Source organism: Hibiscus syriacus, unplaced genomic scaffold (assembly GCF_006381635.1).
Source record: "Hibiscus syriacus cultivar Baekdansim isolate YM2019G1 unplaced genomic scaffold, ASM638163v2 tig00010865_pilon, whole genome shotgun sequence".
Taxonomy (NCBI): Eukaryota; Viridiplantae; Streptophyta; class Magnoliopsida; order Malvales; family Malvaceae; genus Hibiscus; species Hibiscus syriacus.
Genome location: NW_024062233.1, coordinates 257,189 through 284,691, shown reverse-complemented (window position 1 = coordinate 284,691; position 27,503 = coordinate 257,189). Strand labels below are relative to the sequence as shown.

Sequence of the window (27,503 nt, the reverse complement as noted above, 5' to 3'; positions counted from 1 at the left end):
ATAGAATTAATTTAAAAGTAATTATTTTAATAGTGGTATTTTGTTAGAAAAAAAAACATGTAACCGTGGCCTCCGACTAAAAGCAACCGCCGGCGCAGCATCTGCTGACTTAAATCATCAAAAATATCAAACTGTGTGGAGGTCCCACTCAACGAGCCGAGCTTACTAAATTGCAGTGTCTTGGAGCTGATTTTTGAAAGCCCAGATATCGATCATCACATTCAAAACCAGTTACGAGATCCAAGGGTCAGAATTTGTATGACAGTTTGGGGGGGCCATTCAAAAGAAAATACCCACCTGGCTATGCCTTTCTCACCAAAAACAAAATAAACGACCTTCGCTTACCCAAGAGGCGGCTGACCCATTCATCCTTCCTTCCAAGATTCAACGCACCTACACCTAAAGTTTTTATAGGGTAAACTACATGTTCTGTATTTAAATTATTAATTTTAATTTATTATAGTATTTAAATTATTAATTTTAATTTATTATAATATTTAAATTTTTAATGTTTTCAAAATCATACGTAAAGTTTAATTTTTTTATTTTATTTTAGTAAACTACTGTTAAAAACTTAACGCATTTAATAAATCGACTATCAATTTTGGTTCGTTTTAATATATAAATTTTAATTTTTTTCCAAAACTTAACGTTAAAGTTTGAGCATATACTAAAATGAAACAAAAACTAAACTTTAAGTATGTTTTTGAAAAATTAAAAGTTTATGCATTAAAATGAACCAAAACTGATAGTTTAGGTATTAAACACGTCATTTACCCCTTTTTATATGTTATTACACCTTTTGAATTATTAAAACTTTATGTATTAAAACAAACCCAAACGGATAGTTTAAGCATTAAACACGTCATTTACCCCTTTTTATATGTTATTACACCTTTTGAATTATTTTATAATAAAATTTGTTTAACATATATTAATCAATTAATTAATCAAATATTAATAATTATGTTATAAAATATTCTAACTAATGGAAACAAATTTATGAAATTAACATAAATCAAATTATCTCGATTGTTAAAGGAATGATTCATAAAGGTCTCATGTTTAAGCCCTAGAAATCGTAAGTACTTGGATATTTAGTATCAAATAATCAAAAAATAAACTCATATCTCACACGTGCCACACACCAATTGCATATATGGGGCCACCGATAGATAAAATCAATTTTATTTTTATCTTGTAGGACCTGCCACCTTATTTTATTTACATTTTAGCTACACTAATCTTTTTATATTCTTAAAAGGGTAACTTTTATCTTATATAATAGATTTAATTTATCATTTTCGTTTTTATCGTATTTTTAAATAAATTTAACCCTCGAAATTACTTAATTGCATCATTTTATACTCTACCTCTACTTAAATCCCTAAATTATAAACTCTAAACCCTAAATCATACCCCATAACCTCTAAACCATAAAGCTTAAACCTTAAACTCTAACTTAGAGTTTACAATTTAAGGTTTTAAGTTATAAATAAGTATAGAATGATGCAATTAAATAATTTTGAAGGTTAAATTGATGTGAAAATATGATATGAGCAAAAGTGATCAATTAAGTCTATTACAGAGACAAAGATGACCCTTAAGTCTTTTATTTTCTTTTTCATCACATAGCAAAACAAATTTAATAAGAAATTCAAACACATTGAGTTAATAGTTAAATAAAATAGTACAATGTTTTAAGATTTTGACTTTAAATAACCACCTCTGTAAAATATTATTAATCACTAAAAATATTTATAAAAAAATACTATTTTATAATCATCAAAATTATAAAAAATCAACCTTATTTCTTTAAAATGAAATGTTTATTAGGGTTTCATGTCAAAAAGGAAAAAAAACAATTTAAAAAGCAATCATACAACATGCAAAGTACAATCATTTTATTTATAAACACTTCATCCTAAATAACAAGGTAACATTTACATATTTTATCCATTTCCCTATCCCCAACCAAGAAAAAGCAAGCAAACAAAAGCCCCTACTTTTATCTTACGAAAAACCTATAATGTAAAAGAAAGAAAAAAGTGTGTATATATATATATGTGTGTGTGTGTCCCTATAATTTAAGGCTAATATTGTATGATTAGTCCTCCCATTGGGGCTCGGTGGGGTATACCCTTTCTACGTTTGGTACTTCTGTAATTAACCGAAGTCGGAGGGGGTGTTGAAGGACTAAAGCTTCTCACTTGGTTCTTGTTAGACTTCCCATGGCTACTGCTGCTGTATGAATCCTCAGAGTCAGATTCCATTTCCATTTGCCTCTTCTTCTTCTGGAAATTCTTTGATGCCCCAACTATCTGCATTTCAGTCTTACATACTTCAGCAATACACAAAAATTGTCGAACTATGATTTTAGTCCCTCTATTGTGATCAGAGGATCAAATTAAAAGTATAGGGACTAAATCTAAAATTTGATATTTGTTGAAAGAACAAGATCATAATTTGACCCCCTTAAACTTTCAAAGATCCTACAGTTTCTCGGCTACCAAACAGCACCATTTACCTTGCAACCAAGAGAGCAGAAGCGGAAGGAATCCACAAGGCTTCGAACACAGACCTCACAAGTGTTGATGACACCTTTTCCAGGCCTTGGTTGAGGCCTTTCGTTGAGGAAGACAACCTTAGCACTGTTTATTACATACGTTTGAACTCCAGATATGTCCAGGTACCTTTGTATCTCCGATACTCTTATTACATCATGGTACGATGATCTCCTTATCTGTTAAACCAGAGTAAATTGCATTAGCAGATGAGAAAATGGGTTTGGAGATTGAGTCAATGCCTGCTTGGATGCCGAGAAAATGTGTAGGAAAAGAAAATTGAACAGAAGCCCAGAAACGGAAAGCAGAAACCCAGAAATGGAATGAAATAACGGGATTCCCTTCGTTCCATAAAAGGAAATATAAAAAATTTCAAATGGAAAAAAGGGGGTAAATTACTAAATTCAAACAATGGCCGATCACCTGAATATAACGATGATGCCTGTGATAAGCCAGACAGCAAGAACAGAGGGAGCCATTCATACAATCTAAGCAATACATATTACATTCGCTCTTGTGAGAATCGATATGAAGCTTGCATTGAATGAAGAATTGCTCTCTCAACAACGGTTTCAGCCATGGCGGCCACCTGTTGTCTTCTTCATCAGGTCCACCAGCTCCCTATAAAAAAAAACACGTTAAACATCATCATTCCATCAACACACATTTCCAATGAATACCCATATAAAAAAACCATGAAAAAGGAATGTTTCTTTCTCCAGGAGAATCAATAATACCATGATTCTTCTGTTCTTCGGCTTGATTTCACGGATAGTGGATCCTTGATTTTCGATCGTCAGCTTGAAACTCAAAGAAACAATACTCTTTTCGTTCTTCTCAAGTGAGATTCTAGAGAGAGAAACAAAAACAGAGGAGATATAGAGAGCGAGAGCGAGAGCGAGAGAGAGAGAATGAAAAGGGAGAAGGGACGTCAGAGAGGTCGTTCTTATCTATACAAAGTCCACACCCGAACCTATGTCCGAAGCTGAGGTTCGTCGTTGAGAGATGTGTTGAAGTTCAAGGAAGTGAGCGTCGGCAAAATTCCTCCTTCTTTCATTTTCATTCACTCTTTGGTCTTATCATTTTATGTATATATTATATAAAGCAATATGATTATTTTATGTGTTAATAGACAACCATTATTGATGGCCAACATTTTTCTATAGATTCAATTCATTTCAATGGTGTTTTTTTATAATCATATTGGGCTGTGTGCTTCTGATTCTCTCTCTTCTCTTCTTTTCATTTTCATGTGATGAGAGGATGGATATGAATCTATTTTCAATAGTGAATTAACATCAAATATTTTTTTTATTAATTGAGAGTAATTATACTAATATTTTTCTTAATTACTTACAATTAGATTGGGTAAACTTGACTCGAATCCGATTATCCTAACTGATTTACTAGACTCAATACTCGATATTAACTCGAACATGATAATCAAATTTGATTCGAAACCCAAACCATACCCGATCCAAAATTTAGCTGACCCAATATGGACTCATGTCCAATTTGACCCGAATCGAAAACAACTCGAACCGAAAATCTATGTATACTTAATTAGACTTATAATTGAGTTAAACTTAAATGATAAGATTAACAAACAAGAATACATATTTTTACAATAATATATCGATTGCTATATATATATATATATATATTTGATTAGACTAATAATCAATTCAATTTGAATTTACTTGATCCAAAAGTTGACCAAAATCGAAAATCAACCAATCTAATATTGACCCGACCCGAAACTTAATTGATTCAATATTAATCCGACCCAAAAATAAACCAAATCGATATTGGTATAAACCGAAAAATAACCAATATGATAGTCACCCGACTCGAAAATTGACCTGACCTGACCTGATTTACCATACACCTGAACTAAATTCGAACCAAACCCGATCCGACCTGAATAAAATTAAACCAAATATAATCTAGACCCGGAATGACCCGACCCAAACCCGATCCGAATGACCTGTTTGCCACCTATATTGGCCATATATACATATCTTGCATAAATAATTATTTGAATCTTAATTTATAGGAAGAACGATATTTCTTTTAACCACTCATGTAACTTGATTTATTTTTAGATATAATTTTTTAATTTAACTTATAAAAATATATAATAAATATTCTAACATGATTGTAAGATATTTTTCTAATATGTATAAATGGAATTTTAAAGTAAATAAACTTGTAATTTTGAACTGAACGTAAAACTATTGAATTTAAATGGATTTAAATAAAAAAATAAAATAAAATGATCGAAACAAGTAAAAGATGTGAGCTGAACTTAAGTGATTAAAACTCAAAAATAATCTGAAGTTATTGTGACTCGACCATCAAAACGAAACATAAAATAATCTAAATCTTTAATATCTCATATGGTATTTTTAACGGTCCGTCATGATTTAATTCATTTTAAGTAACGGAACAAAATGTTAAACATTAAGTTAGAACGAAACAAACGTTAAACACTAAACTAAAAAAGCGAGTATAGATTAAACACCTTTTATATACTTAAGCCAATCTAATTTTATTGATTATAGTAGAACAAAATGCTACATAAAGGAAAGAATTAACATCACTAATTCAGTTGATTGAATATTTATTAATATTTTAATAAAAATAAAAGTTTAAATAGAAAACCTAATTTACTAGGGCTTGGGCACTTAAGTAGTAATAGTTTAGAATAGGGATGAGACATGTTGATATCAAGGCCGGCCCTAACAACGTGGACTTCGGTTTTGGTCGGCAAAACCATGCACTCAAATAGAGTTGTTGCACATTTAAATTCAATACTTATACGAATCAATTGATTTGGTAATTAAAAGATTTATCGTTATCATTTAAGATTTTTTGTTTTGAGAATCGTCTATATAAAAATATAAACGTTCATTATTAAATAATTAAAAAAAATTGAACATATATTATCTCATTTTCATATAAAATAAATTCAATACTTGATGTTAATCAAGAAATTTTCGTTATGATGTTAATTAAGATACAATTAAAAAAAATTATTTTATCATATCGTAGATTGTTGATAATCATTTTTTGTGACTCACACTAGTGAGGATACAAAGATAATTTAAGAAATGGGTATGAACCAAGTGATTTTCGTGATAAAAAGATTGTTATTATTCTTGAGGTTAAGAGTTCGGGTATTATAGATGTCAAGAGTGTGATCGTTCAATGTCAAAAGGTTGAAAGTTATCTTTAAACATATATTGTTGTGTATTTATTTTAGATTAATTAGAAAAAAAAAGAGTTTTTTTTATTGGGATTTTGGAAGGGTAGTAAACTAAGGACAAATTTACTAAAAAGATTGGCATGTAAATCGTGCTTGAATAATGTGAAGATTTAGGTAAAATGACTAAGCGATCCCATCAATCATTGTTAGGTAATAGTATTGGAGTTAATTTAAGGCTGCCAATTAGTTGATGGAAGGCCTAATTAATGAATAATCACTTTCAAATGCCAACCTAAACTACCAAATTGGCAATTTGCTTTTTTTTCATTCTATTTTTTAAAAATAATTATTAGTATATGATTTATTAACCATTTAATCCATATTAGATTTTATATTAGATTTTGCGTAGATCCATCATAAGACATTCCTAACTCAATTTATTTTAGGGTAAACTACGTCAATAGTCACTATTGTTTGGGTAATTGTTCATTTTTGTCACTTATGTTTGAAAAGTCACAAATCGGTCATTAACGTTATCGTTTGTTACAAAATAGTCACTCGTCACTAACAGCCGTTAACGAATCGTTACTGCAGTAACGAAATGCTGACATGTCATGTTAAACCAATTGACTCAGCATATTTGACCAACTGTTTGATTCATTTTCTTCTTCTTCACAAACGCTTTCCCATCTATCTCTGCAAAAATCTCAATCTTAATCTTGTAACAGTATCTTCCTTGTGGATGATCCACCAAGCACCCAGTTTTGCAGCTCTTGGAGAACATGCAACTTACAACAGTATAAAGAACAACAAAAACGAAGTACATATTAGCAATTAAAATCTCTTCCAAAGCCAACAAAAACACACCATAATCACCTTCCCTACGATAACCATAAGCCCTCACAACAACCTGAATTCTCCATTCCAGAAGAAACCAAAGCCAAGTTACAAATCACAATCACATTTACTAGAATCATCGAATATACAACAACACGACAACCGACATGAAGGTGAGCCAATTGGGAGACAAAGAGAACCCGAATCCATTAATAAAATGGTACTCGAAGAACAAAAGGGAGAAAGCTGTTGAATTTGCAGCCAAGAGTAGAAAGAAATTGCATACGAAAGTGGAAAACATGAGATTGTAAAGAGATGAAATTGAAGAGGACATTGTAAAGATAATGGAGGCTTTGGATAATATAAAGAAGGAAAGGGTGAAAGGGACAGCGAATATTGAAGAAAAGGTCTGGGAAATCTTGAGACTGAGGACATTGAAGAAGTTGGACGACGACGGGAACTCAGCAGCCATGAAAACAACTTTCAGGTGGTTGTGGATAGCCGGGAAGAAAGGGGAATGGAGGACGAAAAATTGGGAAAGGAGGATGGAAAGTGCATACGGGAAAGCGAGGACAACATCGGTTGTGGTGAAATAATGATAGTCTTGAAGGAAAGTGTATATTGATCTTCTCATGATGGTGTGGCTCTTCAGAGTTCTTGAGCTATCTTCCATAACGGATTCAAAGAGAGGAGGATGAGAAGAAGAGTCAAACCGTTGGTAACGTGCCACGTTTCGAGTGATCATTTTGTAACAAACGATAATGTTAGTGACCATTTTGTAACAAACGATAATGTTAGTGATCATTTTGTAACAAATGATAATATTGGTGATCGATTTGTGACTTTTAAAATATCAATGGTGAAAACGAACATTTACTAAAACATTAGTGACTATTCACGTAATTTTCCTTTTATTTTATTCTAATTTCATCTTTTCTATCTACGCTAAATTTGTTAAAAAATCCAGGTATCCACTTTATTGGATATTTAATTTGAATAGATAATGTCATGCAATTTGTTTCGTTATTTAAGTTTAGATACGTTATTATTATGCAATTAAGTGGATACAATAACATCAGTGTGACTATTATACACAAGAACTCTAAATTTACTTGAGCCTAACTTATGCATTTTTGGGTCCCAGCTCGTTTCGAAGCCATGGCTTGGGCACTTATGATTTTATGGCAACGAATCCAAATGTCAATAAATCCCAGACCCCTTGTTTATTACCTTACATTGTGCCTTTTGGCTTTTGCTCATAATCAGCTAGATCTCTTCTTCATCGCCAATTGCCATGGCCGAAGCCGAACAAGTCCTCATCTTCACCTACGGGACACTGAAACAAGGCCACGGAAACCTCCACCTAACCCAACATCTCATCCACCAAAAAGAAGCCGTCTTTTTGGGTCCTCACTTCACCCACCAACCCCACCCGCTCGTCACAGGCCCACACGGCATCCCCTACCTCATCAACCTCCCCAGCCATGGCCACCGAGTCAAGGGCGAGTTATACTCTGTTTCGGCCACTGGACTTGTCCGACTCGATCAGCTCGAGGGGACCGGCATCGGGCATTACGAGAGGTTGCCGATTCAAGTGTGTAGAGAAGGAGACGAAGAAGGCGTTTTGGTTGGGGCGGAGGCGTATTTCGCTCATAGGAGCTTCGGGGAGAGGCTTTGGGAGAGGAAAGGGAAAGTGGGTTTGATCGAGTTTGGAGAAGAAGAGGGAAAAGGGTACGTTAGGATGGAGGATCATGGGTTTGATTTTCTTGGTGATATTACTTCGTTTCTTGCCAGTAATGACTGATTGTGTTTGGTTTTCTTTTGAATCGAATGATTGTATGATTAGTGAAACAGTTTGGTTTTATGTGAGAATGCTTCTCTCCCGGCTGTAATTAAAATCTTCGGAGGATCCAAAAGTATCGAATCTCCAATCTCTTCTCTGTCTTAGAACCTCTGGGGAACCATAAAGATTATCTTCTAACATACCGCCCAAACGAGGACGTGGAGCCTTCACAGTCTTATCCTTCTAGAAGTCGCAATCTTTCGACATGATCAGTCTGATGCATGTATACTCTATAAGACGCTATAGTGAGCGTATGTACACTTTAAAATTTACATTCTATGTTGTTGTTTATTTTATTAATAGTATTCACCTTGAAATTTTATTTATGTCTATCTTATTTAAAAAAAATCTTTAGTATCAATACATATATATGTACCCATCTTCTTGAAGTATTGGTTCACATGACATACCAACGAATCTATTACCCCTACATCTCATTTATATTGTTAATTGTTGATTTTTCACGTAGTCATATTGATTATTCTTCTCTCTTCACTTATCATGTTAATATACAAATAGTCATAATGATTCTATGCATGAAACTAGTATCAATAGTCACATAGTCTCTCGATTAAGATCAAGAGAAGGATCAAAACCTTTGTTCATCATTCTTCTCCCTTCTAGTTTCTCACAGAGACAAAAAAAATTGATACCGACAAACGGTTGTTTTTTTTATTGACTGTCATTTTTCATTTAAATCAGAAATGGTTAGGCACTTATTATCGTCGTGATTCATTTATTCTTGTCAACCATTTGTAATTAGAGAGATGTTGTCTTGACTAAAATTTTCCTATAATTGATACGATAATTCATTCATCGGCGAGAGTGGCCTTATTACATGCAAACTATTAATTTATCGAATCTTGTTTTGAATCTAATGAGTAAACTATGTATTTAGTACTTAAATTAGCAATTTTGATCTATTTTAGTACCAAAATTTTAAATTTTTTTCAAAACTATATCTAACGTTTAGTTTGCATTTCATTTATTACTCACTATTAAAATCTTGACATATTTAGCACCTAAACTACCAGTTTTGGCCTGTTTTAGTACATAAACTTTCATTTTTTTTTCAAAATTTAATGTTAAATTTTGAATGGAGATACTAAAATGAAACAAAAGCTAAAGTTTTTAAAGGCAATGTACTAAAATGAAACAAACAAATAAACTTTAGATATGATTTTAAAAAAGTTGAAAATTTAGTTACTAAAACGTATCAAAACTAATAATTTAGGTACTAAAAGTATAGTTTAGATATAGTTTTAAAATATTCTTTTGATGAGTCATAAACGATAGGATTGAGTGTATGGAGTAACCCTGCTAGCTCGAATTTTAGTTAATTCATCTCTCATCAACTTGTCCGAGAAATTATTGTATGGACTCGATTTATTATGTGGTTTAGGGTTTTAGTGAATTAAATTTATCAATTTTAAAATAATTTTTAAATAAGTACATACTCCTTATTTACACATAAGAAAAAGACGAATATTCACCTTGAAAAAAAAGAGATGGACAAATATTATTAATGAGGATCACAAATGACGTGGTGAACTGATTCCATTTAGTAAATTTTTGATATATTCTTGTTTTGATTAATGGATTTATGATTTTTAGATAAAAAATAAAAAAGTTAATTAAAGTATTATGAAAACAAATTATTTAAATTTAAAAGCTCAACCGAATATACGAAATTGTTTTCCTATTATATAAAATAAATGGAAATGGGTTGTTGGATAACTATTATACTCATTTGTGTCCCAATGTTAGTCTCACATGATAATTTATTTGTTTTACAAACAAATCTTGAAACTGGCCATTTCCAAAACGAGTGTTATAGGATTTTGTATTATTAGAAGAATAATTATTGAATACAATAGACTTAATAATCTCGGAATAAATTAAGTTAAAATACAAGGTATTTCTAAAATGGAGAGTCCACTTAGTCAAAGTATGTTACATAATATTATAAACTCTAGTAACAAAACACACTTTGTAATGTGAATTAGCATCCAATACCCTACGAGCTTCTCAAAGATGATAACCCAACGTGCACAAGTCATCCTCCTGTCGAGACATCTTGTTGACTACTAGTATTGAGCCCGATTCAACAAAGATTACATGTGTCCACCTATACTCACTTGCTAAAAAAAATAATGCCTTCAAACATGAATCTCCGAAAGTCCAGTTTCAACACATCTTGATGATGATGTAGCCACGTGATTAAGTATTTGACCAATGAAACCATATATTATTTATTTTTAAATATTATAATTTTTTTATTTTAATATAAAATCTTATATCAATTCTTAAATAATACTAACAATTGTTATTATTTTTAGGTTGTATTTTAATGCCCTTACATGAATCTCAATAAAATATAAAAGTATTCCAAATGGTCCAATTGTATACAACCAAAGGTGATGGCTTTTTTCGGTGCCTTCAATAGGTAATCATTTCAACCACCGGATGTGGGGTGGGTATTTGTGTAGAAACCCAGCTACATCCCTTTTCTTTTCATTTTCCCCCTCGAGGACGAGTAGCGTCCTTCGTGGTAACCTAACGACTATTAATAATTTTTACGTTTTCATTTAAGTCTAGATACGATATTAATAAAAATTTCGAGATTAAAAGAATTAATTTGATATACTACTCCGTAAATAATTTCGAATGCATTGACAACAAATTGTCACAAAACAAGACCTAACTCTATGAGACTAATGATCTTTTTTGATATGAAGATACGTCCTTTTGAATACAACACGAAATACCAAAGTATTATAATGATAGATAAAACTGTACCATAAAAGTAGAAGAACAAACGTAGCATAAAAATGGAAAAAAATCAGTTCCAAAACGTTTGCATTTTACTACTCGTTCTTCTCATAAGATTATTTTTTTTTCATGAAATAACTCAAAATCAACGAAATTAAACAAAAAATCTATTATTTTTTAGATGTTTGGAGGCTTTACTATATTTATGTATTTAGAGTGTTTGTTTGAAAATTTGAATGATGATAAGTTTTATTTTGACAAACGAACAACATACATCAAAGCTAGTCTCATCGAACAATCCATTGAAAAATGTTAGAGTATTAATACATCAAATTTTTAAATGGATCATCGATTGTGAGTTTCATAGAAAACCAATCATAGGAGAATAAAGATGAGTGAAATACGAATGTTTTAATATCAATCTTGCCGTGAAATATGATTGGTGGCGGACAATGATTGGTTTTCGGTGGTATTCGAAAAGTGCAATACCAAAAATGTAAATTGCTTAGAAGTTCAACGGAAAATTGACACACCCATAATGTTTAATGCTTAAAACGACGTTGTTTTGGGAATCAATAGTTATCACTTAAACGATGGTGTTTTGGTGTAGCGGACCACATCAACAATAGTTAGTCTTAGTCATGTCATCATTCTGTCACTGACTTAACGATGGAGTGACTAATCGAGTGTAAAACTAAAATTCAATGTTGTGATTGATAAAAATAAAAGTTCAATGATAGAAATGAGTCAAAGAACAAATTTCATTGATATCTGTAGTAGTTTACCCTTATAAATATATGTTATTGTTGTACAGTCTCTTAAATATGATATATAGGAAATAGATTTTAGATGATTATTAAATTTTTTATTTAATAAGTTAGATTCAATCTATATTAATGTTTGATTCACATGTTTGATTTGAGTGGAGTTTTTTTTAGTCGAACCGAGTCGAAGAAATCGAAATTTCGTATCGAGTCGAATTTTGCTCACCCATAATACTTAGGACTCTAGATGTAATATGTTAGTTCTCTTTCGATTAAAAGAAAAAAGAAAATTAATTGTATGATTTTGATGTTTTAAAAATTCAATTCAAATATTAATTTAGAATATTGATCACAATTTGGGGACCTAGGGTCCAATTAACCCATTGCAAAGGGCTAGGCCGGCAGATCACATGAGGGGTTTTGAATTAAATCCGTCGATTGTAAAGGGTAATCTCACCTTCTCACAAAAAAAATCAAGGAGTAGGGTTGTAAGTGAAATGATACAAATCGTAAGATATTTGAGATTAATTTAGTCAAAGCTTGATAAATATTCTATTTGAATGGATTCAAATCAAATTTAAGTTCGACTCGAATTCTTAACGAGCATAAACGAGTTACTTGATGTTTGACTTGAAAAACTTGCGAGTATAAGATTTTTATGTATTTAAGGTTCAAATTTGAGTTTGAGTTTGAAGCTTCAATTAAGATAAGTTTAAGGTTTTTTTTCATTTTCGAGTTCGAGTCGAACTTAAAAATTTTAGGCTCACAAGTTTTCGATTCGAATCGAGCTCGACAATACTCGTACTCGACTCGACTTGTTTATAACCCTATCAAGGAATGGAGCAATTACAAGTAGAAACCTAAACCTACATACAATTCAAAGGAAAAGGGAGTCGTCTTCTATAATTAAATACGTGAGTCAGTAGCGGATCTAAAAATATTTTTTTAGAATGTATACGTATGTACTAATAATAGAAATTTTTCGTACAATATGGATACAAATAAAAATTTATAATGGATACCACCAATAAAACAGACAATTAATATAAAAAATTAAATTTTAAGATAAATACATATCCGCTGTCCATCCCGAAGAATACGTACATCCGTTACTGTGAAGAATATGGGGGTGGAAAGAAAAAGGATCCACTATCGAAGCAAAGTGAGATGCAGTGGACCCACTAATGGAGGGATATGAGCTTATTGGAGGTGCTATACTGCATGTGCTTTCCCACTACTCTCATGCATGCGCCGTTCTTGTTTGTGTTTTGTTCAGCAATCTTTGAAACGAAGCAAAATTTTCAGACCTGAAAGTGCAAACAGATGATAATGGCTTCCAGATAGTTGTTAACTCATTTTGCTTAAGAAAATCATCGTTCGATATGATAAAATCTTAACTCGGAACCAAGATTTTATGTTAGGGGGCGACCGCTCTCATCCGCCCTCGCGTAGGTGCATCCCTGCTTGAACCCAACATTCTCCTGATCGTATACATGGAGTACAGAAGAGACCTCAAAATGGTTATGAAATCGTATAATTTAGCACTATGAGTTAATGGTGTAGCATTGGCAATTTAGTTTTGGGTGACATCAATTTAGGTTTAAATTTTTTAAATGATTTAGGGTGGTCCTTGTTTGATTTATTTTTAGTAATTTGTTTGAATCATTTTAGATAAAGTTAATGAAACAATTAAATGATTATATATATATTGAATATTTAGGATGATTAAAGGTTAAATTTTTCTTAATGGGTCTAGATTATATCTTATTTTTAAATGTACCTATACAAAATAGTTATTGCACTCAATTGAAAATGTAGTAATATTAATTACTATATTTGAATTATATTATATTATATTATATTTAAGTCCATTCGGGTTAATTTCATGGTTTTTTTTTTGTCTTTGAGGGTCACATAAATTGGTTTCTGTTCATTTTGGTTTTTAAGAAAAAAATGTAAGTAAGATTTGCTTAATATATGATGGATAATAGCATCAAATCCACAAGCCTAGTTAAGATTATATAACAAAGAATTAAAGTTGCATTCCTTGTTTAGTGCTTGGTTGGAGAGCACCGAATGTCACAGTGATAGAATATATATGTGGATGTATGCAGAAATTTATTTTAGGAATTACTGGTTTTTAAAATTTTCGGAGGATATAAATTTATAAAATTCTAAGGGACTAAAATAACTTATTAATAAAATATATAAAAAAATATTTAAATATATGATAATTTGAAATTTTTAAGAGGTCGACTATTCTCTGCTTTATTTGTATAAATGAAGAGGTGATAACTATACTCAATTTGCTAATTTTTTTCTCCACCAAACTTAGCTTCAATAATTGAGAATAATTGGCTGGATTTTCTAGATTAGACTCAAAAACAGGATTGGCCAATTTATAGAATGTGGTCACAGTCAGCTTGCCTCCTTTCACATGTCTTTGTAGAAATTAGATAAGCATTCCAAATATATCAATGAGATGATAGCATTATGAAATTCATTTGTTAAGATGATTATAAAATAGTATATGTTCTAATTACAATTTCAATCATTTGATAATGAATGTTCAATCACATTTTCAATCGTTGGTGTTCGAACCCATAATCTCTAACAACAATAATGAATCATCACATAACTATTTATTTACTTGAATCTATATTAAGCTATTGAATCTTCATTTCGTTTTCATTAATAATTGAAGAAGCATTAATTGTTTTCCTTACACTTTGCAGGAACATTACTACTGCGAATCCAAGCAGATAATTGAGATAAACAAGTTGCTACTAATTTTGTATGCAACAGGCACTATCAAATCGGCTTGATCGTACTATACTAGCCATTGGTCTGACTCAGACATCCATCAAGCCAGAAGGATAATGAAGAGTATGTTCGTTTGGGCGCCAGGAAAAGCACACTACTGGGTCTACTAGTGTGAGTTTAGACTTATGTCTTACTGCCGACTTGACCATCTTGTTTGTGGGGCTAACCACAAAGTTTCCTTTTGCATTTGCAAGCTAGTAGTGGCTCCTACCCCTTTCGATGTAGCAGTAACACACGCGTATTTCACTTTCGGACTCCAAACCAATCCTTATATATACCCACCTTCACTTGCACTTTAAACCAAGCTGATCTGAAACGTTCTAATGGCTATCAACATGATATTTGGTGCAGTTTTCTTTGTGTTGTTAGGTGTAGGCATTTGTTCTGCTACTAGAGCTCTCCTTACTCTTGATGAAGTATCTCGCCTCTCAGGTTTTGCCCAAGGTGGTGGCACCCTTGGTGTTGGCTTCCATGGAGGAGGTGGTGTTGGTAGTGGCTATGTAAATGTAGGAGAATCAGGAGTTTCTGGATATGTAGGTGGTGGTGGTGAAGTTAGTGCAGGTGGAGCTTCTGGATATGCAAGTGGAGGTGGTGAAGGAGGTGGAGCTGGTGGAGGATATGGAGGAGCAGGTGGATATGGGGGTGGTGGTGGCAAAGGTGGTGGTGGAGGTGCTGCAGGTGGATATGGCGGAGGAGCTTCGGGATATGGTAGTGGAGGTGGAGCTGGTGGTGGGTATGCAGGAGCCGGTGGACATGGAGGTGGAGGTGGTGGTGGAGGAGCTAGTACAGGTGGATATGGTGGTGGAGCTTCTGGATATGGCGCTGGAGGTGGTGAAGGAGGTGGAGCTGGGGCTGGAGCCGGTGGATATGGAGAAGTTGGTGTTGTTGGAGGTGGTGGTGGAGGCAGTGCAGGTGGATATGGAGGTGGAGCTTCTGGATATGGGAGCGGAGGTGGTGAAGGAGCTGGAGCTGGCAGTGCTGGTGGGTATGGAGGAGCCGGTGGACATGGTGGAAATGGTGGTGGTGGAGCTAGTGCGGGTGGATCTTCTGGATATGGGACAGGGACAGGAGGTGGAGGCGGTGCTGGCGGTTATGGAGGAGCCGGTGGACACGGAGGTGGTGGTGGCAGTGGCGGAGGAAGAGCAAGTGCAGGTGGATATGGTGGAAGTGGAGGAGGTGCAGGTGGTGGAGCCGGAAGTGCAGGTGGTTACGGAGGAGGTGAAACTGGGGATGGAAGCGGGGGTGGGGGAGCATATGGTGCAGGTGGGGCACATGCAGGCGGATATGGGGGCGGAGAAGGAGCGGGAGGAGGTTATGGTGGGGGTGCAGGCGGCCATGCTGGTGGTGGAGGTGCCGATGCATATGGTGCAGGAGGTGCACATGCAGATGCAGGAGGATACGGAAGTGGTGGTGGAGCTGGGGGTGGTGAAGTGGGTGGCTATTATCCTTGAGAGCACATTCTCAGCATTACAATGTGCTAAGAGTATGAATGTTGTTATCACTGGTATTAAACAAAAGTAAGTGTAATTTGTTACCCTAAAACCAAAGTGCTAAAGATCCGAATGAATTGTGTTAAAAGTTTGTATCACTTGATTTTCAATTTCTACAACTGATTTAACGTTCAAATGCATATTACCAATCTATATTTATATTTTTATTAACCTAATACAATTAGATGCACGAGGAATTATCATTACAACATGAAGCTACCTACACTGCCGATGGAACAGTGAGCTTTATTACTAAAAATTGCTGAAACAAAGCCATAGCCCATAGGGCCATAATACACGTAGCTAAAGAATGAGCTAATCATCATCGTATTTCTCCACCTCTTGCTCCTCCAGGATTCGTTTCAATGGTTCAGAACATATGACCAATGGAGTAGGCACCAAACAGGCCGGAGACTCACACGGCGTGTTCTCTCTGTTATCGATCATCGGACGCCCTTTGATCATGTCCATGTCCCCTTCCTCACTCATCATCACCATGTTGCAGGGTATTTTCTTAGCAAAGTAGACCCTGTTCTTTCTCAAATGCCGATCGCTGCATTTCGCAAAATCAACATAACCAAAAACAAATGAATCGAACACAACGTCGTGAGTACTCAAAACTCACTTGTCGAAAACTACCCAAGTTGCTCGATGGCCAATGATCCTTTCCACGACGAGCGACGGTAAAGGATAACCCACCACGATTTCCTTTTGTAACGTAACCTGTTGAATCGCAGTGATTACCCCAAACTGTGAAAATCAAACCGAAGGAGTTGAGATGCAATTACCCCATGGTCTCTGCAAAGGTTAAGCACTGCCTGCAGCTTCAGATATTTGGCATCATTCTCCCACTCGTTTCTTTCTCTTAGTAAAGATAAGTGCTCAAACTCCAGCATCCATACATCCTGCCAGGTCTTCGAAGACACTGCAACATTCAAATCAACTTAGTACCCGAACCATAAAACTCGATCTACTTCACTCGAATCCGATCGATCTCAAAAAGTGCTTGCTTACGGGGGATGTTCAGCCATGGCATGAAGCCCAAGAGGGTGACGATGTGACCGGAGGCACTGATGTTTTCGAGCAGCCACTCGAGCAGCTGGGTTGAGAACTCCTTGAGGCCATCCATAACTATGACAACATGTTTAGGGACGTTTACAGAGACTGGGGAAGTAAGGTCGTTCCCCAGTTTTGATTCTTTGGTCTTTAGACGCCTGCTGAACCTGGGCAGCGACGGAGAGTATTTACGTTGTCCTCTAAGTCTGATAAAAAGACCCATATCGGAAGGAGAAAGGGATTTGTGGACATGCCCTTGTTTTCCATTTATACTGTTTTTCTTTCCCATCGTTTGTCTGAAATGAAATGGTCGAATCCATGGACGGAACCCACGATAGTTGATGATAACTAGGTTGGTTTTATAGAATTGGTCGTTCGAGTGGATATAGAATACCACCAAGTGTCCCAAACTAATGAATTAGCCTTCTGAGGTTTCAATGCAACTTTCCAATTCCAATCACTAACATGTTATTGTCGATGACTACAAGATGTCGTTTATATCTTTTAATTTGAGTGAAGAGTCTAAAAAATTGACCGTTTTAAATGAAAAAAAGAATAAATCATCGTAAAAGAGAATGAAGAAAGAGAATTCGGATCGGGGTACTATAGAGGTAAGAATAACTCTCTCAACTCAATTTGCTGAATGAAAAACGACATTTTTAAATGAAGAAGGGAATAAATCATCGTAAAAGAGAATGAAAAAAGAGAATCAATTTGCTCCATTCGAAAATCCTAACAAATATTTGTTACAGAACTGATAAAAAAATATATTAAGTTAAATTGTATTTGAAGCAAAATGTTTATATTTTTAAATTAAATTTAATATCTTCTCACTTTTTATTTGTATAATTATTATATTGTCTGTTCTATTTATTACTCCTATTTACGGTAAAAAAAATAGAAATACAACTATTAAATGTGACATGCATTTCAACTTATTTATCATAGATGATTAGCAAAGTAATTTTATTGACAATTTCTTTATTAATTATTATATGTAATATATATTTTGTAAATATTTTATATAATTATTTAAATTAAATAAGAGAATAATAGTATTTTCAGTTCATTTATTCGCTACGTGAAATGATAACTCTTGCTACTATTATTGAGTATTTAAATTAAGCTAATATTTTATACAAATCTCGATTGATTGGAGGTTTTAAGTTAAACCTAACACTGATTCTGATACTTGTAGAGATGCGAAGACAGAGATACTATCTTTCATTTTTCATGTGGGGAATGTACAATCGATTTTGAAGATGTTATAATATAATTAGGTCTTTCAATTGATGGTCATGTTCCGATTGTTATGAATGTTGGAAGATGACACGATATGTTCTAAAAATTTGTTTGATAAGACTCCAGAAATGAATAGTTATGATTAAATTTATTTGACATGATTAAATCGTAATTTTGATACATTAAAAGATATTCGTTTAAAAGATAAGATAAAAATATTTACTCGAACAGATATTTAAGATTATCATCAAAATAAAATATACTAATTAAACCTATATTTAACGAGTTGTGATAAAACAAAAATAATTAGTTTGATAATATTTTTTATAGTTAAATGATAAAAAATTAAAATTTATTCTTCAAAAAGAACTTTGGGCCTGAAGCTTTTTTTTCTTATTTTCTCCACTCATCGAAACCCAAATTGTGCAACCCTTATAAACCCTGAGATCACTTGCTCCCATGTTTGTTTGAACCTTCCTCTGTCCTTAATTCTCTCTCCATAGCCGGAACTCTTCTCTTCTCCGATTACCTCTCGCAGTGGGTATTATAAGGAGGTGTTTCCTTATTAGGCGACCACCATGGAGGTTGACGAACAATCACTCTCACAATCAAGAACAAAAAAGTCCAAGAAGAGGAGCATTGAAGAGGGTCTCAATGAGGCATTGGAATCAGTAAAACATAATCCCGGAACAAAACATGAGAATTTGCAAGTCAAAATCCAACTTTTCCAAGAGCAATCAAACAAGATTCCACCTTTACTCGCCTATTTCCCATCTGGTTATAATCCTTGCAAAACCCAACAAGAGGAAGGAGGAGCCAACGAACCCAAGGTTAAAGTTTTCAGAAACATGGCTCAGAGAAAGAGTAATAGGCTTCAGGTTGTAGTTAGCCCTAGTGGATCGAATGTCGATTTTGTGGGATCGAGTTACACGGGTGAGGCTGCTGCCGCACAAGTTTGCAGGTACTCACTCGGTGTTCTTGATAAGGAAGCCGGGACCCTCAAAATCATTCCTATCGCTACGAATAAGGTAACATTTTCTGTGTATTGAAGTAAATTGTTCTTATTGCTGCTGCTTCATGTTCTTGCTTTCTCTGTTTTGTTTTTATGTGATGATGATTGAAAATGGAAACTTGAATTGTTTTACTTGCTCTGCTTTTGATTGTAGAAGGTCTATACCTTAATTTTTTTAGCTATATAATGGAGATTTTTGTGGTGTTATTTATCAATCCTTTAGTTATTGGAAGGGAAAAGAGGTGTGGAGAAGTAAGGGAAATCGTGTTAATTATGCTATTGAACAAGATGTTTCTTGTGGTTTTGGTTAATCTGTTGGCTTGTATGATTTTATTGTAGATATTTAGATTGGAACCAAGAGTTAGAACCTCGGAAACTTCTAATGAAGATGCGTCAATGTCCGCAAAGAGTGAACTTACCACCGATAAAAAAGACATGCTGGACAAGCTAGGAGAGCTTACTGCGCTTTATGGAACAAAGAGGGATAGGAAGAAGGTTTGGCTCTTTCTTGAACCTCGGTTCCTTAAGTGGAATTGTGGTGTTACATGTAACTATAGATTCATATATGTTTGATTAGGTTTCTTTTATCTTGATGCTCAAGTGGTAATGCAATCAGCTTTTGTTGGTTTATTTTTAGGGTTAAATACAAATTACTATTTGTGAACCTACATGTCTTTACATCTCTAGTCGTAGAATAAAAATTAGCAAGTATAAGTCCGTCACACCCTTTAGCCTCCTCGCTAATGCTTGGTCCAAGGATGTTATGCTTTCTAAGAGCAATGGTTAATCACCGAATTTCACCCGAGAGAGCAGCAAAAGCAAGACTGCAAGAGTCTCATCCCACCAAACCCTATGAAACTTAAGCCAATGTTCTCTATCGACTATCGGTTCAACTATACAGGATACATTCCAGAAGTTCTCCAAAAGCCTTTTGGCAAGTGGACAGTTAGAGCAACTCTCGTCGCTCAATTTCATAACCTTGGAGCGCCAAATTGTGATGATTTTTCTGGTTGTTTTTGTCATGTCATCCTTGGATGTAGTTAATGGGGCAGATGAGTTTTTAAGCTTATTTTAGTACAATTAAAAGGTTTAACAGCTGTATGTATAACTTCTGATTCTTGTATAATGCAGAGGAAGGATTTTATTGATTTGAAGAAGGAAGCTGATCCTGAATCACAAAAAGCTCTAGAGAAGAAGATCGGGGAAGTGGCCTTCGACAAGGATGCTTTGGCAAACACCAGTGCGGTTATTGCTCGTAATATCCCTCCGCACGATGTTTCTGCTACTACTCCCCCAAAAGCTTACCCTCTAGACAAGATCATTCTCAAGGGAGACTGGGATTTTCTTGGGGATATTTATAAGCTTGTGGAAGCAGGCGAAAAAGTAGCCAACACTGCCTATCCACATTTTGTTTGCAACAGAATCCGAAAATTGGATGCCACTCAGGTAAGACTATTTGAGGGAATATATACTTTTTGAAAACACACACACATAAGAACTCGTTGCTCTTGATGGTCGACGATATATTATAATGATGCCTTTAACCGCAGGACGAGACACAGAAGTGGCAACTGTCTTGCGTGTTTTCGTATATTACTCATCTTGTGAAGTTCAGAGATCAGTTCTCCATGGGGCAGACTGCTTCTGCTAAGAACCATAATATCCCGAGCATCATACGCCACAGATTTATGAACATGTTTACTGATCCAGGTTCAAAAATACTGGCCAGTGAGAAGATCGATCTTCTGATTAGTTATGTCTTGGTGCTCACTTTACATGTCGACGGATTTCGAACCGACCCATCGGATATAGCGAACGACCTCAGAATCAGTAAAGTAGATTTGAGACGTCATTTTCTGAACTTGGGGTGCAAACTCGTGCATCAGAGCAGCGTATTGTATGCTACTCTTCCCGTGCCTCTAAATTTTCCTTCTGAGAATCTCAGGAAGAAGCGCAGGCAGTAGATGGATCGGCATGGATCGGCGAGTTTTCAAATTGGCAGTGTGAGTATGAATCCATGACAAATTTTGATTTATTGATGTTTTCCATATTTTTTATTTGAGGTAGAGGGTTTTTGAAGCCAAGGTGCATGGGATGATTTATAAGTTGATTGGTAATTGATAAGGGTTTTGATATTTATATCAAATTCTCATCAAGCCTAGAATAAGCATTCTATTTTTTCCCTTCTGGTTTACTTCTGAATTTTACTTTCATGTTTATATGGTCATTGTTGAATGAAAGTTTTCCTAATACCCTAATGGAAAGTTTTTCCCTTTTGATCGACACTCGAATCGAATGGACTAGACTCGAGCTTGAACTTTACTTAAGTTCATAATGAACTAAAACAAATTACATGATACCTAACTCGAAAAGTTCATGAACGGCCTAAAAAAATAATATATTGTTTTTCTAATTTTTAAATTAAATTATTAACAATATTAACATTTGTATGCTATTTTTTAAAATATAATATAAGATTTTCATGTACTTAAGATTCAAGTTCGAGTTTGAACTTCAATCAAATTACGTCTAAAATTATTTCGAGTTCAAATTTTTTCTAACTCAAGTTAAGTTTCAAGCTTGATTTTGAGTCGAGTCTAAAAATTTTAAGCTCATGAACTTTCAAGTCAAGTCGAGCTTTAATTTATAATTTCGAGTATTAATCGAGCTTGATAATTTTAAACTAGTAAGATTTGGAGTCTAATCAAACTCAGCTTTATACTTTTTGAGTCTAGTCAAGCTATCCTACTAATGGGCAATGTCTCAACTTATTATTATTTCTTGAGGTCTCATATTCAAGCATAGAGAATGTGAGATGTGAGCGTTCAATGTCAAATGATTGAGAATTATCTTTAATTAGATAATACCTTGTACTTACCCCAAATTAATAAAAAAAAAACATAACAATCACATCATACCAATAATAGATGACTTAAGAACAAATGGCGAAACCGTAAGTTACATAGTTCGAAAATGACAAAGCAATGTAGATACCAATTTCAACAAACCTTTCCTAATACACACATCAAACCTTGGTTGGTTTACATCTCATACACATACGATTAATGTTTGAGGAGGGGACTGCACTAACAAAACACCTCTGCTAGTTGTATGCCAAGTAACAAAAGCAACCAGCCATAACATGGAAGGTTTTTCTTTTAAAATATTATTTCTTCTCTTCTGTGAAAGATATTTTATGGTTAACTCGCTTTACATTAACCACAAAACATATAGGCTGGTAACATACCAAACTCATATTTGTCTTTCAAGCTCAACATTAATTAAAGGATTCTGTCCTGCAGATCCGACATGAGAGTGGATGCCAATGAGCTCAGTTTCTTTCCAGTCTCTCCGGCCATGTTCTTAAGGTTTGATATATCTTGTTGTGCCTGCAAGTAATATTTGATGATGATGATGGTGCTAATAAATCAACTAAACTCAATGATGAGAAACAAGAAAATAGGAAAACGTGTACTCCCAGATTGCATATGCACTAATAAAAATTCAGGGGATGCATAACAGATGCAACATACAAAGCAGACCTGGAAAGAGAGTCGGTTGATGATATCACTAGCAGCAAGGTCAATAGAACTATCAGCAGACTGACCGAATAGATCAGCACTGGAGATGGCTGTTGAACCCTGCAAAAACCAAAGTAGCTATCAAATATCAGAAAACCAAATTACACTGTTGTCAACAGATAAATGGATTACCAGCTACTTCCAATTATCCCTATATTCGTTAAAGATGATTAAAGAAAGCATATTCCAAAAATTAGCTGTCAACTAGAAAACTAAGGATGTTATCTTTCAAGAAAGCAATAGCTACTGCACGTACTGAGAATTTCTTCAAAGTAACTTGAGCATCATTGTCTACCCTGGTATGATCACCAAAATATTGGGCTGATGAAATAGATTTTGCATTAGAAAATTTTCTCCTAGCTTCATCAGTTTCCTGAACCTGAGAATAAAATGAAGCAATAAGAAACCAAAACCAAAAGGAAAAAGATACAAGTGGAAATAATAACCAAGATTGATCCCTTCCAAGCCGAACCATAATTACTCCTACATGGACATCTCCAATATGGGAACTAAGTCTATTTGGTTTGGTAGGTGAAAGTTACATATCCAAGTAGACTGAAGGCTATGTACCAAAACTCAATTTTCAAGGGAAAGTTTAACTCTAGGCTCTAGCTAAAAGAATAACCGAAATAATATACCATGTTCAATTTCTTCATGTCAGATATCCTCATGAAGTTAAAAAGTCTCTACTCTCTAGCAGTATAGATTTTCAATTAATCTTGAGTGATAAGAAGAATCATAAAGTAAGAAGTTCTAAGACTAAAAGGAGACAATCCCATCAAACAAACCAGCCTTTTATACAAAAAACAATTTAGCTCCTCACTTACTTGCACTTTTGAGCTTGATTTCTTCTGAGAACCACTATCCATTCCAAATTCTGCAAAGAAGCTTGATGACTTTGGTGGAGCAACATGGCCAAGAGTTTGCGGGCCGCCAGAATTCAACTCACTAGATTGATTATTTTCTACATACTCAAAACGAGAAGGAAAAGTTGAAACACCGTATGCAGTGTCATTAGCTGGGGAAGCAACAGGGACAACTCGTTCTTCAGGCTTTTGATCGTAGAGATTTTCACTTGGCTGCAAGAAAATTATGTTATCAAGAAGCAGGGTATTTAAAATAACTCCAAATAAGTGACCTTTCTAATCAAGTATCCTTGTGATCATTCTGTGGTAATTCCATTGCTCAAGAGGTCGGTATACCTTTGAAGTAAGCTTTCTGGCACCAAGTCCTCCGGTTTTTCCAGTTCTTTTTGCACCAAGAGGCTTCTTGATGGTGCTGGTAACAACTTTATGAGAAGCTTTCGGTTGAGGAGGAAGCTCTGGTTTTTCTTGCCCGCCTAAAGAGCTTTCTTTAGGAGATTCATCAATCTTGCTATGAAGAAGTCCACTGGGTGCTTGAGGTGACTGAGAAGCAACAGGGGATGTAGGCAAACCTGCCTCTTCTGCCATACTCTTAGCAACTTCTTTAGATAATAGTTGCCTATATAAATCGGCAGCCCTTGAAGTATATTTGGCCTCAATTTTGCCTCCATCAGACCATCCATGCTGCTTAAAGAAAACCTGAGCACGGTTGTTTCCTCCATAGATCATCATTTTCAATTGTTCAGGAGACCAAGAATCTAAATTTGTAGACCTGCATAAAATATTCGTGCTTTTCAGAGAAAAAAAAGAGAAACACAGACTTGAGAATATAGGCAGCAGATTATCATGGTATGATGCTATTGACATCAAAATATTCATGTCGTCGCTAATAAATATGTTTCACTGTAAACACCAAATATCTATAAAAAAAAACACTTTTGTTGACGAGTAAAGAGGCCACTCTTTGACTCCAGGGAAAGAACACGGACAACAAGAAATAGGGAGGTAATGCGCACATTGCATTGTTTACCCACAAAAACTCATAGACAGGTTAAGTTAATAAAGATTAATCTCTACAAAAGGGTTTCTTCTATACCCTCCCCCGCCCCCACCCCCCGCCCCCAAAAAAAAAAAAAAAGAGGGAGAGAGAGAGAGTACCTTTCAAAGTAAATTTCAAATCTATATCAAAGGGAGAACAAATGCTAATGCAGGAACAGCTTACACCATTTGGGTGTATAAATCAAAAGGTGAGTTTAATCTCATACTACTACACACAACAAAAGCCCAGAAAAATATTTCAGTTTAGGATTCTCTCCAGCTTCACAAAACATATATGCATGTGAAAATTCATAATTTAGGAGCACGTAAAAAGAATACGAAGAAGCAGATTTTTTCGTATCAATTCATTCCTTCAATTGAATTTCAGGAAACCCAAAACTGCAGAACGTAATCTCCTCAATTAAACGTTTTCCATAATTCAATTCACAAATTTCCACACTAGAAATATCAGTTTTATGCATAGTATAATTGAGAACTTGAAAAATAAAAGGAATCACTAATTAATACAAAACACGAAAACCAGATCCGAAAACATATTTAAAAAAACAACCAATAAGAATAAAACCTGACAAAGCTGATGTGTACTCCGAGACTCCGATGAACGGCAGAGCAATCGATGCAAAGAAAGATCCCGTAAGTTACCGATGCCCATGTTGGATTCTTCGCATTACAATCGAAACACGTCTAACAGGAAAACAAAACAGAATCGAAGATCAACAAAGGGAATTTCAGATCCGAAACAGATCTACAAATAAAGGAAAATTATTTTTTTTAAAAGAGAGGGGGGGAAACCTTGTTTTCTGATTTAGCTTTCAGCTTTCTGAAAACAGCATTTTTGTCGGTCATGTTATCGGACGACGCCATCGATGCTTTCCCTTTTTTTCTTCAAAATTTTCGAATTTCAGAACGAAAAATGTAATCTTTATTTATATTTATATTTATATTTATATATATATACATTAAAATGGAGTTTATGAAGAATGAAGGGGAAATCGCTATACTGAAGAGGGGTGGGATCGATTATCGAACACCTCCTCTGGCTTACCAATTGAACCTAGAATGCGCAATTGGATTTTTGGTTTTGGTTTTGGTTTTTTTATAATGTAATGTCGATTTTAGCCTTTTTTTTTTTTACTATTAGATTTTTTTCTCACTAAACTTAGTACATTGAGTTTTTTGATCACTGAACTTTATCTTCTCTTCTATTCCAGTCGCTCCGCTTTTAAATAGTTAACGGCATTAAAAATGACACGGTTTTTAAAAAAATAAATTTTTTACCAAAGAGACGTCATTTTGCATCTATATAACAGCTCATTTTAATGACGTTAGTTATTTAACGACCGAGTGACCAGATAAATTCAATGTATTAAGTTTAGTGACAAAATTGAAAAGAATTAAAGTACAATGAATGAAATAGGAGAGATTAAAGTTTACTTAATAAATTTATAATTGACCCTTTATTATAATAATAATAGGATAAATTACAAATTTGGTAACTAATTTTATTTTCTTTCCTATTTCACTCATTTTCTTTAAATATTTTCAATTTTCTCACTGAACTTAATACATTGAGTTTTTTTTTGTCACTCAGTGTTTTTCCACTAACGACGTTATGACGTGGCTTTTTTGTTGCTAACAAGGGAGTGACCAAAAAATTCAATACATAAAGTTTAGTGATTAAATTAAAAATAATGAAAAACATAATGAATGAAATAAGAGATAGAATAAAGTTTAGTGATTAAATTTATAATTTATCTATTATAAAAACCACGTCATAACATTAGTGAGGAATTTCTCCGACATATACTATAACGTTCACACTTTATGAAAAGATAATTTCTCCAACATCTTATATGCGAATTTTTCTCCAACACATTACGTAACAAATTTTGCCCTTATCGCCGGCAGTAACTCCCACATATTTTGTGCACCACTTTTAGTTGACCCTTGTCTCTCTCATACTGCTTCTTTATTCGCTTAAAGTCATGTAAGCTTTACTGGTTACTACTATCAACTATCTAAAGTAAAGTTGGAGTACAAACCAAAGCGATCTCAATAGTAAAAAAATTATTGTAATTTTTTGAGATTTTATATTTGAACACCAAAAATATTAGAGATATGTCAAATAATAATAAAGTATCCAAACTTGGATGTACTTGAAAAGGTTATTTGGTTTGGGTTGGTCTCCATACAATGAACTAGTACCCTATAAAGCTACTACCCTCAGTTTCCATTTATAATTGCTTTGGGCTTAAGGAAGTAAACTTCGCATGTAGACTATATTATACATTATCATCTTTATCATTTGGTGATAGTCAAATGAAGTAAGCGTCAGGGGACCTTATTAGATGTTTAAATCATCATTAAAAGCAAGTTACTTATATGATAT

General features: G+C 34.2%; 5 protein-coding genes and 1 pseudogene across 8 annotated transcripts; 3 read left to right on the top strand and 3 right to left on the bottom strand.

Annotated features, from left to right (window-relative positions):
• Positions 1-1,880: 1,880 nt before the first annotated feature.
• On the bottom strand, positions 1,881-25,210 carry LOC120204375. Of its 2 annotated transcripts, XM_039204473.1 has the most exons (6): positions 25,193-25,210; positions 12,152-12,162; positions 3,302-3,390; positions 2,988-3,185; positions 2,528-2,743; positions 1,881-2,321 (listed from the first exon to the last, which is right to left on the bottom strand). In XM_039204473.1, the coding sequence occupies exons 3-6, from the start codon at positions 3,302-3,304 to the stop codon at positions 2,094-2,096; spliced, it is 645 nt and encodes a 214-aa protein (XP_039060404.1). In that variant the 5' UTR covers positions 3,305-3,390; positions 12,152-12,162; positions 25,193-25,210; the 3' UTR covers positions 1,881-2,093. The 2 variants fall into 2 exon arrangements, with proteins under 2 accessions (XP_039060404.1, XP_039060406.1); XM_039204475.1 differs by lacking the exons at positions 12,152-12,162; positions 25,193-25,210 and adding an exon at positions 3,452-3,469 and having other exon boundaries at positions 3,302-3,400.
• Positions 7,850-8,772, top strand: LOC120204376 (putative gamma-glutamylcyclotransferase At3g02910). The gene has a single exon (XM_039204476.1). It carries the CDS (start codon positions 7,904-7,906, stop codon positions 8,411-8,413), a length of 510 nt encoding a protein of 169 aa, XP_039060407.1. The 5' UTR covers positions 7,850-7,903; the 3' UTR covers positions 8,414-8,772.
• LOC120204374 (glycine-rich cell wall structural protein 1.8-like) lies at positions 15,118-16,323 on the top strand. Of its 2 annotated transcripts, none has more exons than XM_039204472.1 (4): positions 15,118-15,468; positions 15,703-15,843; positions 15,928-15,938; positions 16,053-16,323. In XM_039204472.1, exons 1-4 carry the CDS (start codon positions 15,135-15,137, stop codon positions 16,260-16,262), a joined length of 696 nt encoding a protein of 231 aa, XP_039060403.1. In that variant the 5' UTR covers positions 15,118-15,134; the 3' UTR covers positions 16,263-16,323. The 2 variants fall into 2 exon arrangements, with proteins under 2 accessions (XP_039060403.1, XP_039060402.1); XM_039204471.1 differs by having other exon boundaries at positions 15,118-15,528; positions 15,640-15,843.
• LOC120204369 (DNA-directed RNA polymerase I subunit rpa49-like) lies at positions 19,078-21,711 on the top strand. The gene is made up of 4 exons (XM_039204463.1): positions 19,078-19,627; positions 19,951-20,106; positions 20,743-21,057; positions 21,162-21,711. Exons 1-4 carry the CDS (start codon positions 19,178-19,180, stop codon positions 21,573-21,575), a joined length of 1,335 nt encoding a protein of 444 aa, XP_039060394.1. The 5' UTR covers positions 19,078-19,177; the 3' UTR covers positions 21,576-21,711.
• LOC120204371 overlaps positions 20,720-27,503 on the bottom strand; it is a 28,102-nt pseudogene continuing 21,318 nt past the window's right edge.
• Positions 22,790-26,168, bottom strand: LOC120204370 (probable ADP-ribosylation factor GTPase-activating protein AGD9). 2 transcript variants are annotated; one of them, XM_039204465.1, is made up of 8 exons: positions 26,102-26,168; positions 25,907-26,021; positions 25,680-25,798; positions 24,395-24,827; positions 24,020-24,271; positions 23,449-23,571; positions 23,154-23,252; positions 22,790-23,000 (listed from the first exon to the last, which is right to left on the bottom strand). In XM_039204465.1, the coding sequence occupies exons 2-8, from the start codon at positions 25,976-25,978 to the stop codon at positions 22,893-22,895; spliced, it is 1,206 nt and encodes a 401-aa protein (XP_039060396.1). In that variant the 5' UTR covers positions 25,979-26,021; positions 26,102-26,168; the 3' UTR covers positions 22,790-22,892. The 2 variants fall into 2 exon arrangements, with proteins under 2 accessions (XP_039060396.1, XP_039060395.1); XM_039204464.1 differs by having other exon boundaries at positions 25,907-26,028; positions 26,109-26,157.

What these genes read in the sequence shown, in the direction of transcription:
- LOC120204369 (XM_039204463.1), top strand. Translation starts at nt 19,178, where the DNA reads ATGGAGGTTGACGAACAATCACTCTCACAATCAAGAACAAAAAAGTCC. An exon ending in CAAAGAGGGATAGGAAGAAG is followed by an intron (nt 20,107 to 20,742) that starts GTTTGGCTCTTT and finishes TGTATAATGCAG; the next exon opens with AGGAAGGATTTTATTGATTT. An exon ending in GAAAATTGGATGCCACTCAG is followed by an intron (nt 21,058 to 21,161) that starts GTAAGACTATTT and finishes CTTTAACCGCAG; the next exon opens with GACGAGACACAGAAGTGGCA.
- LOC120204374 (XM_039204471.1), top strand. Translation starts at nt 15,135, where the DNA reads ATGGCTATCAACATGATATTTGGTGCAGTTTTCTTTGTGTTGTTAGGT. An exon ending in TTCGGGATATGGTAGTGGAG is followed by an intron (nt 15,529 to 15,639) that starts GTGGAGCTGGTG and finishes ATGGCGCTGGAG; the next exon opens with GTGGTGAAGGAGGTGGAGCT.
- LOC120204376 (XM_039204476.1), top strand. Translation starts at nt 7,904, where the DNA reads ATGGCCGAAGCCGAACAAGTCCTCATCTTCACCTACGGGACACTGAAA.
- LOC120204375 (XM_039204473.1), bottom strand. An exon ending in GGCATCATCGTTATATTCAG is followed by an intron (nt 2,744 to 2,987) that starts GTGATCGGCCAT and finishes CTGGTTTAACAG; the next exon opens with ATAAGGAGATCATCGTACCA. An exon ending in TCTGCTCTCTTGGTTGCAAG is followed by an intron (nt 2,322 to 2,527) that starts GTAAATGGTGCT and finishes ACTGAAATGCAG; the next exon opens with ATAGTTGGGGCATCAAAGAA.
- LOC120204370 (XM_039204465.1), bottom strand. Translation starts at nt 25,978, where the DNA reads ATGGCGTCGTCCGATAACATGACCGACAAAAATGCTGTTTTCAGAAAG. An exon ending in AAGCTAAATCAGAAAACAAG is followed by an intron (nt 25,799 to 25,906) that starts GTTTCCCCCCCT and finishes TTTTCCTGTTAG; the next exon opens with ACGTGTTTCGATTGTAATGC. An exon ending in AATCAAGCTCAAAAGTGCAA is followed by an intron (nt 23,572 to 24,019) that starts GTAAGTGAGGAG and finishes TTTTATTCTCAG; the next exon opens with GTTCAGGAAACTGATGAAGC.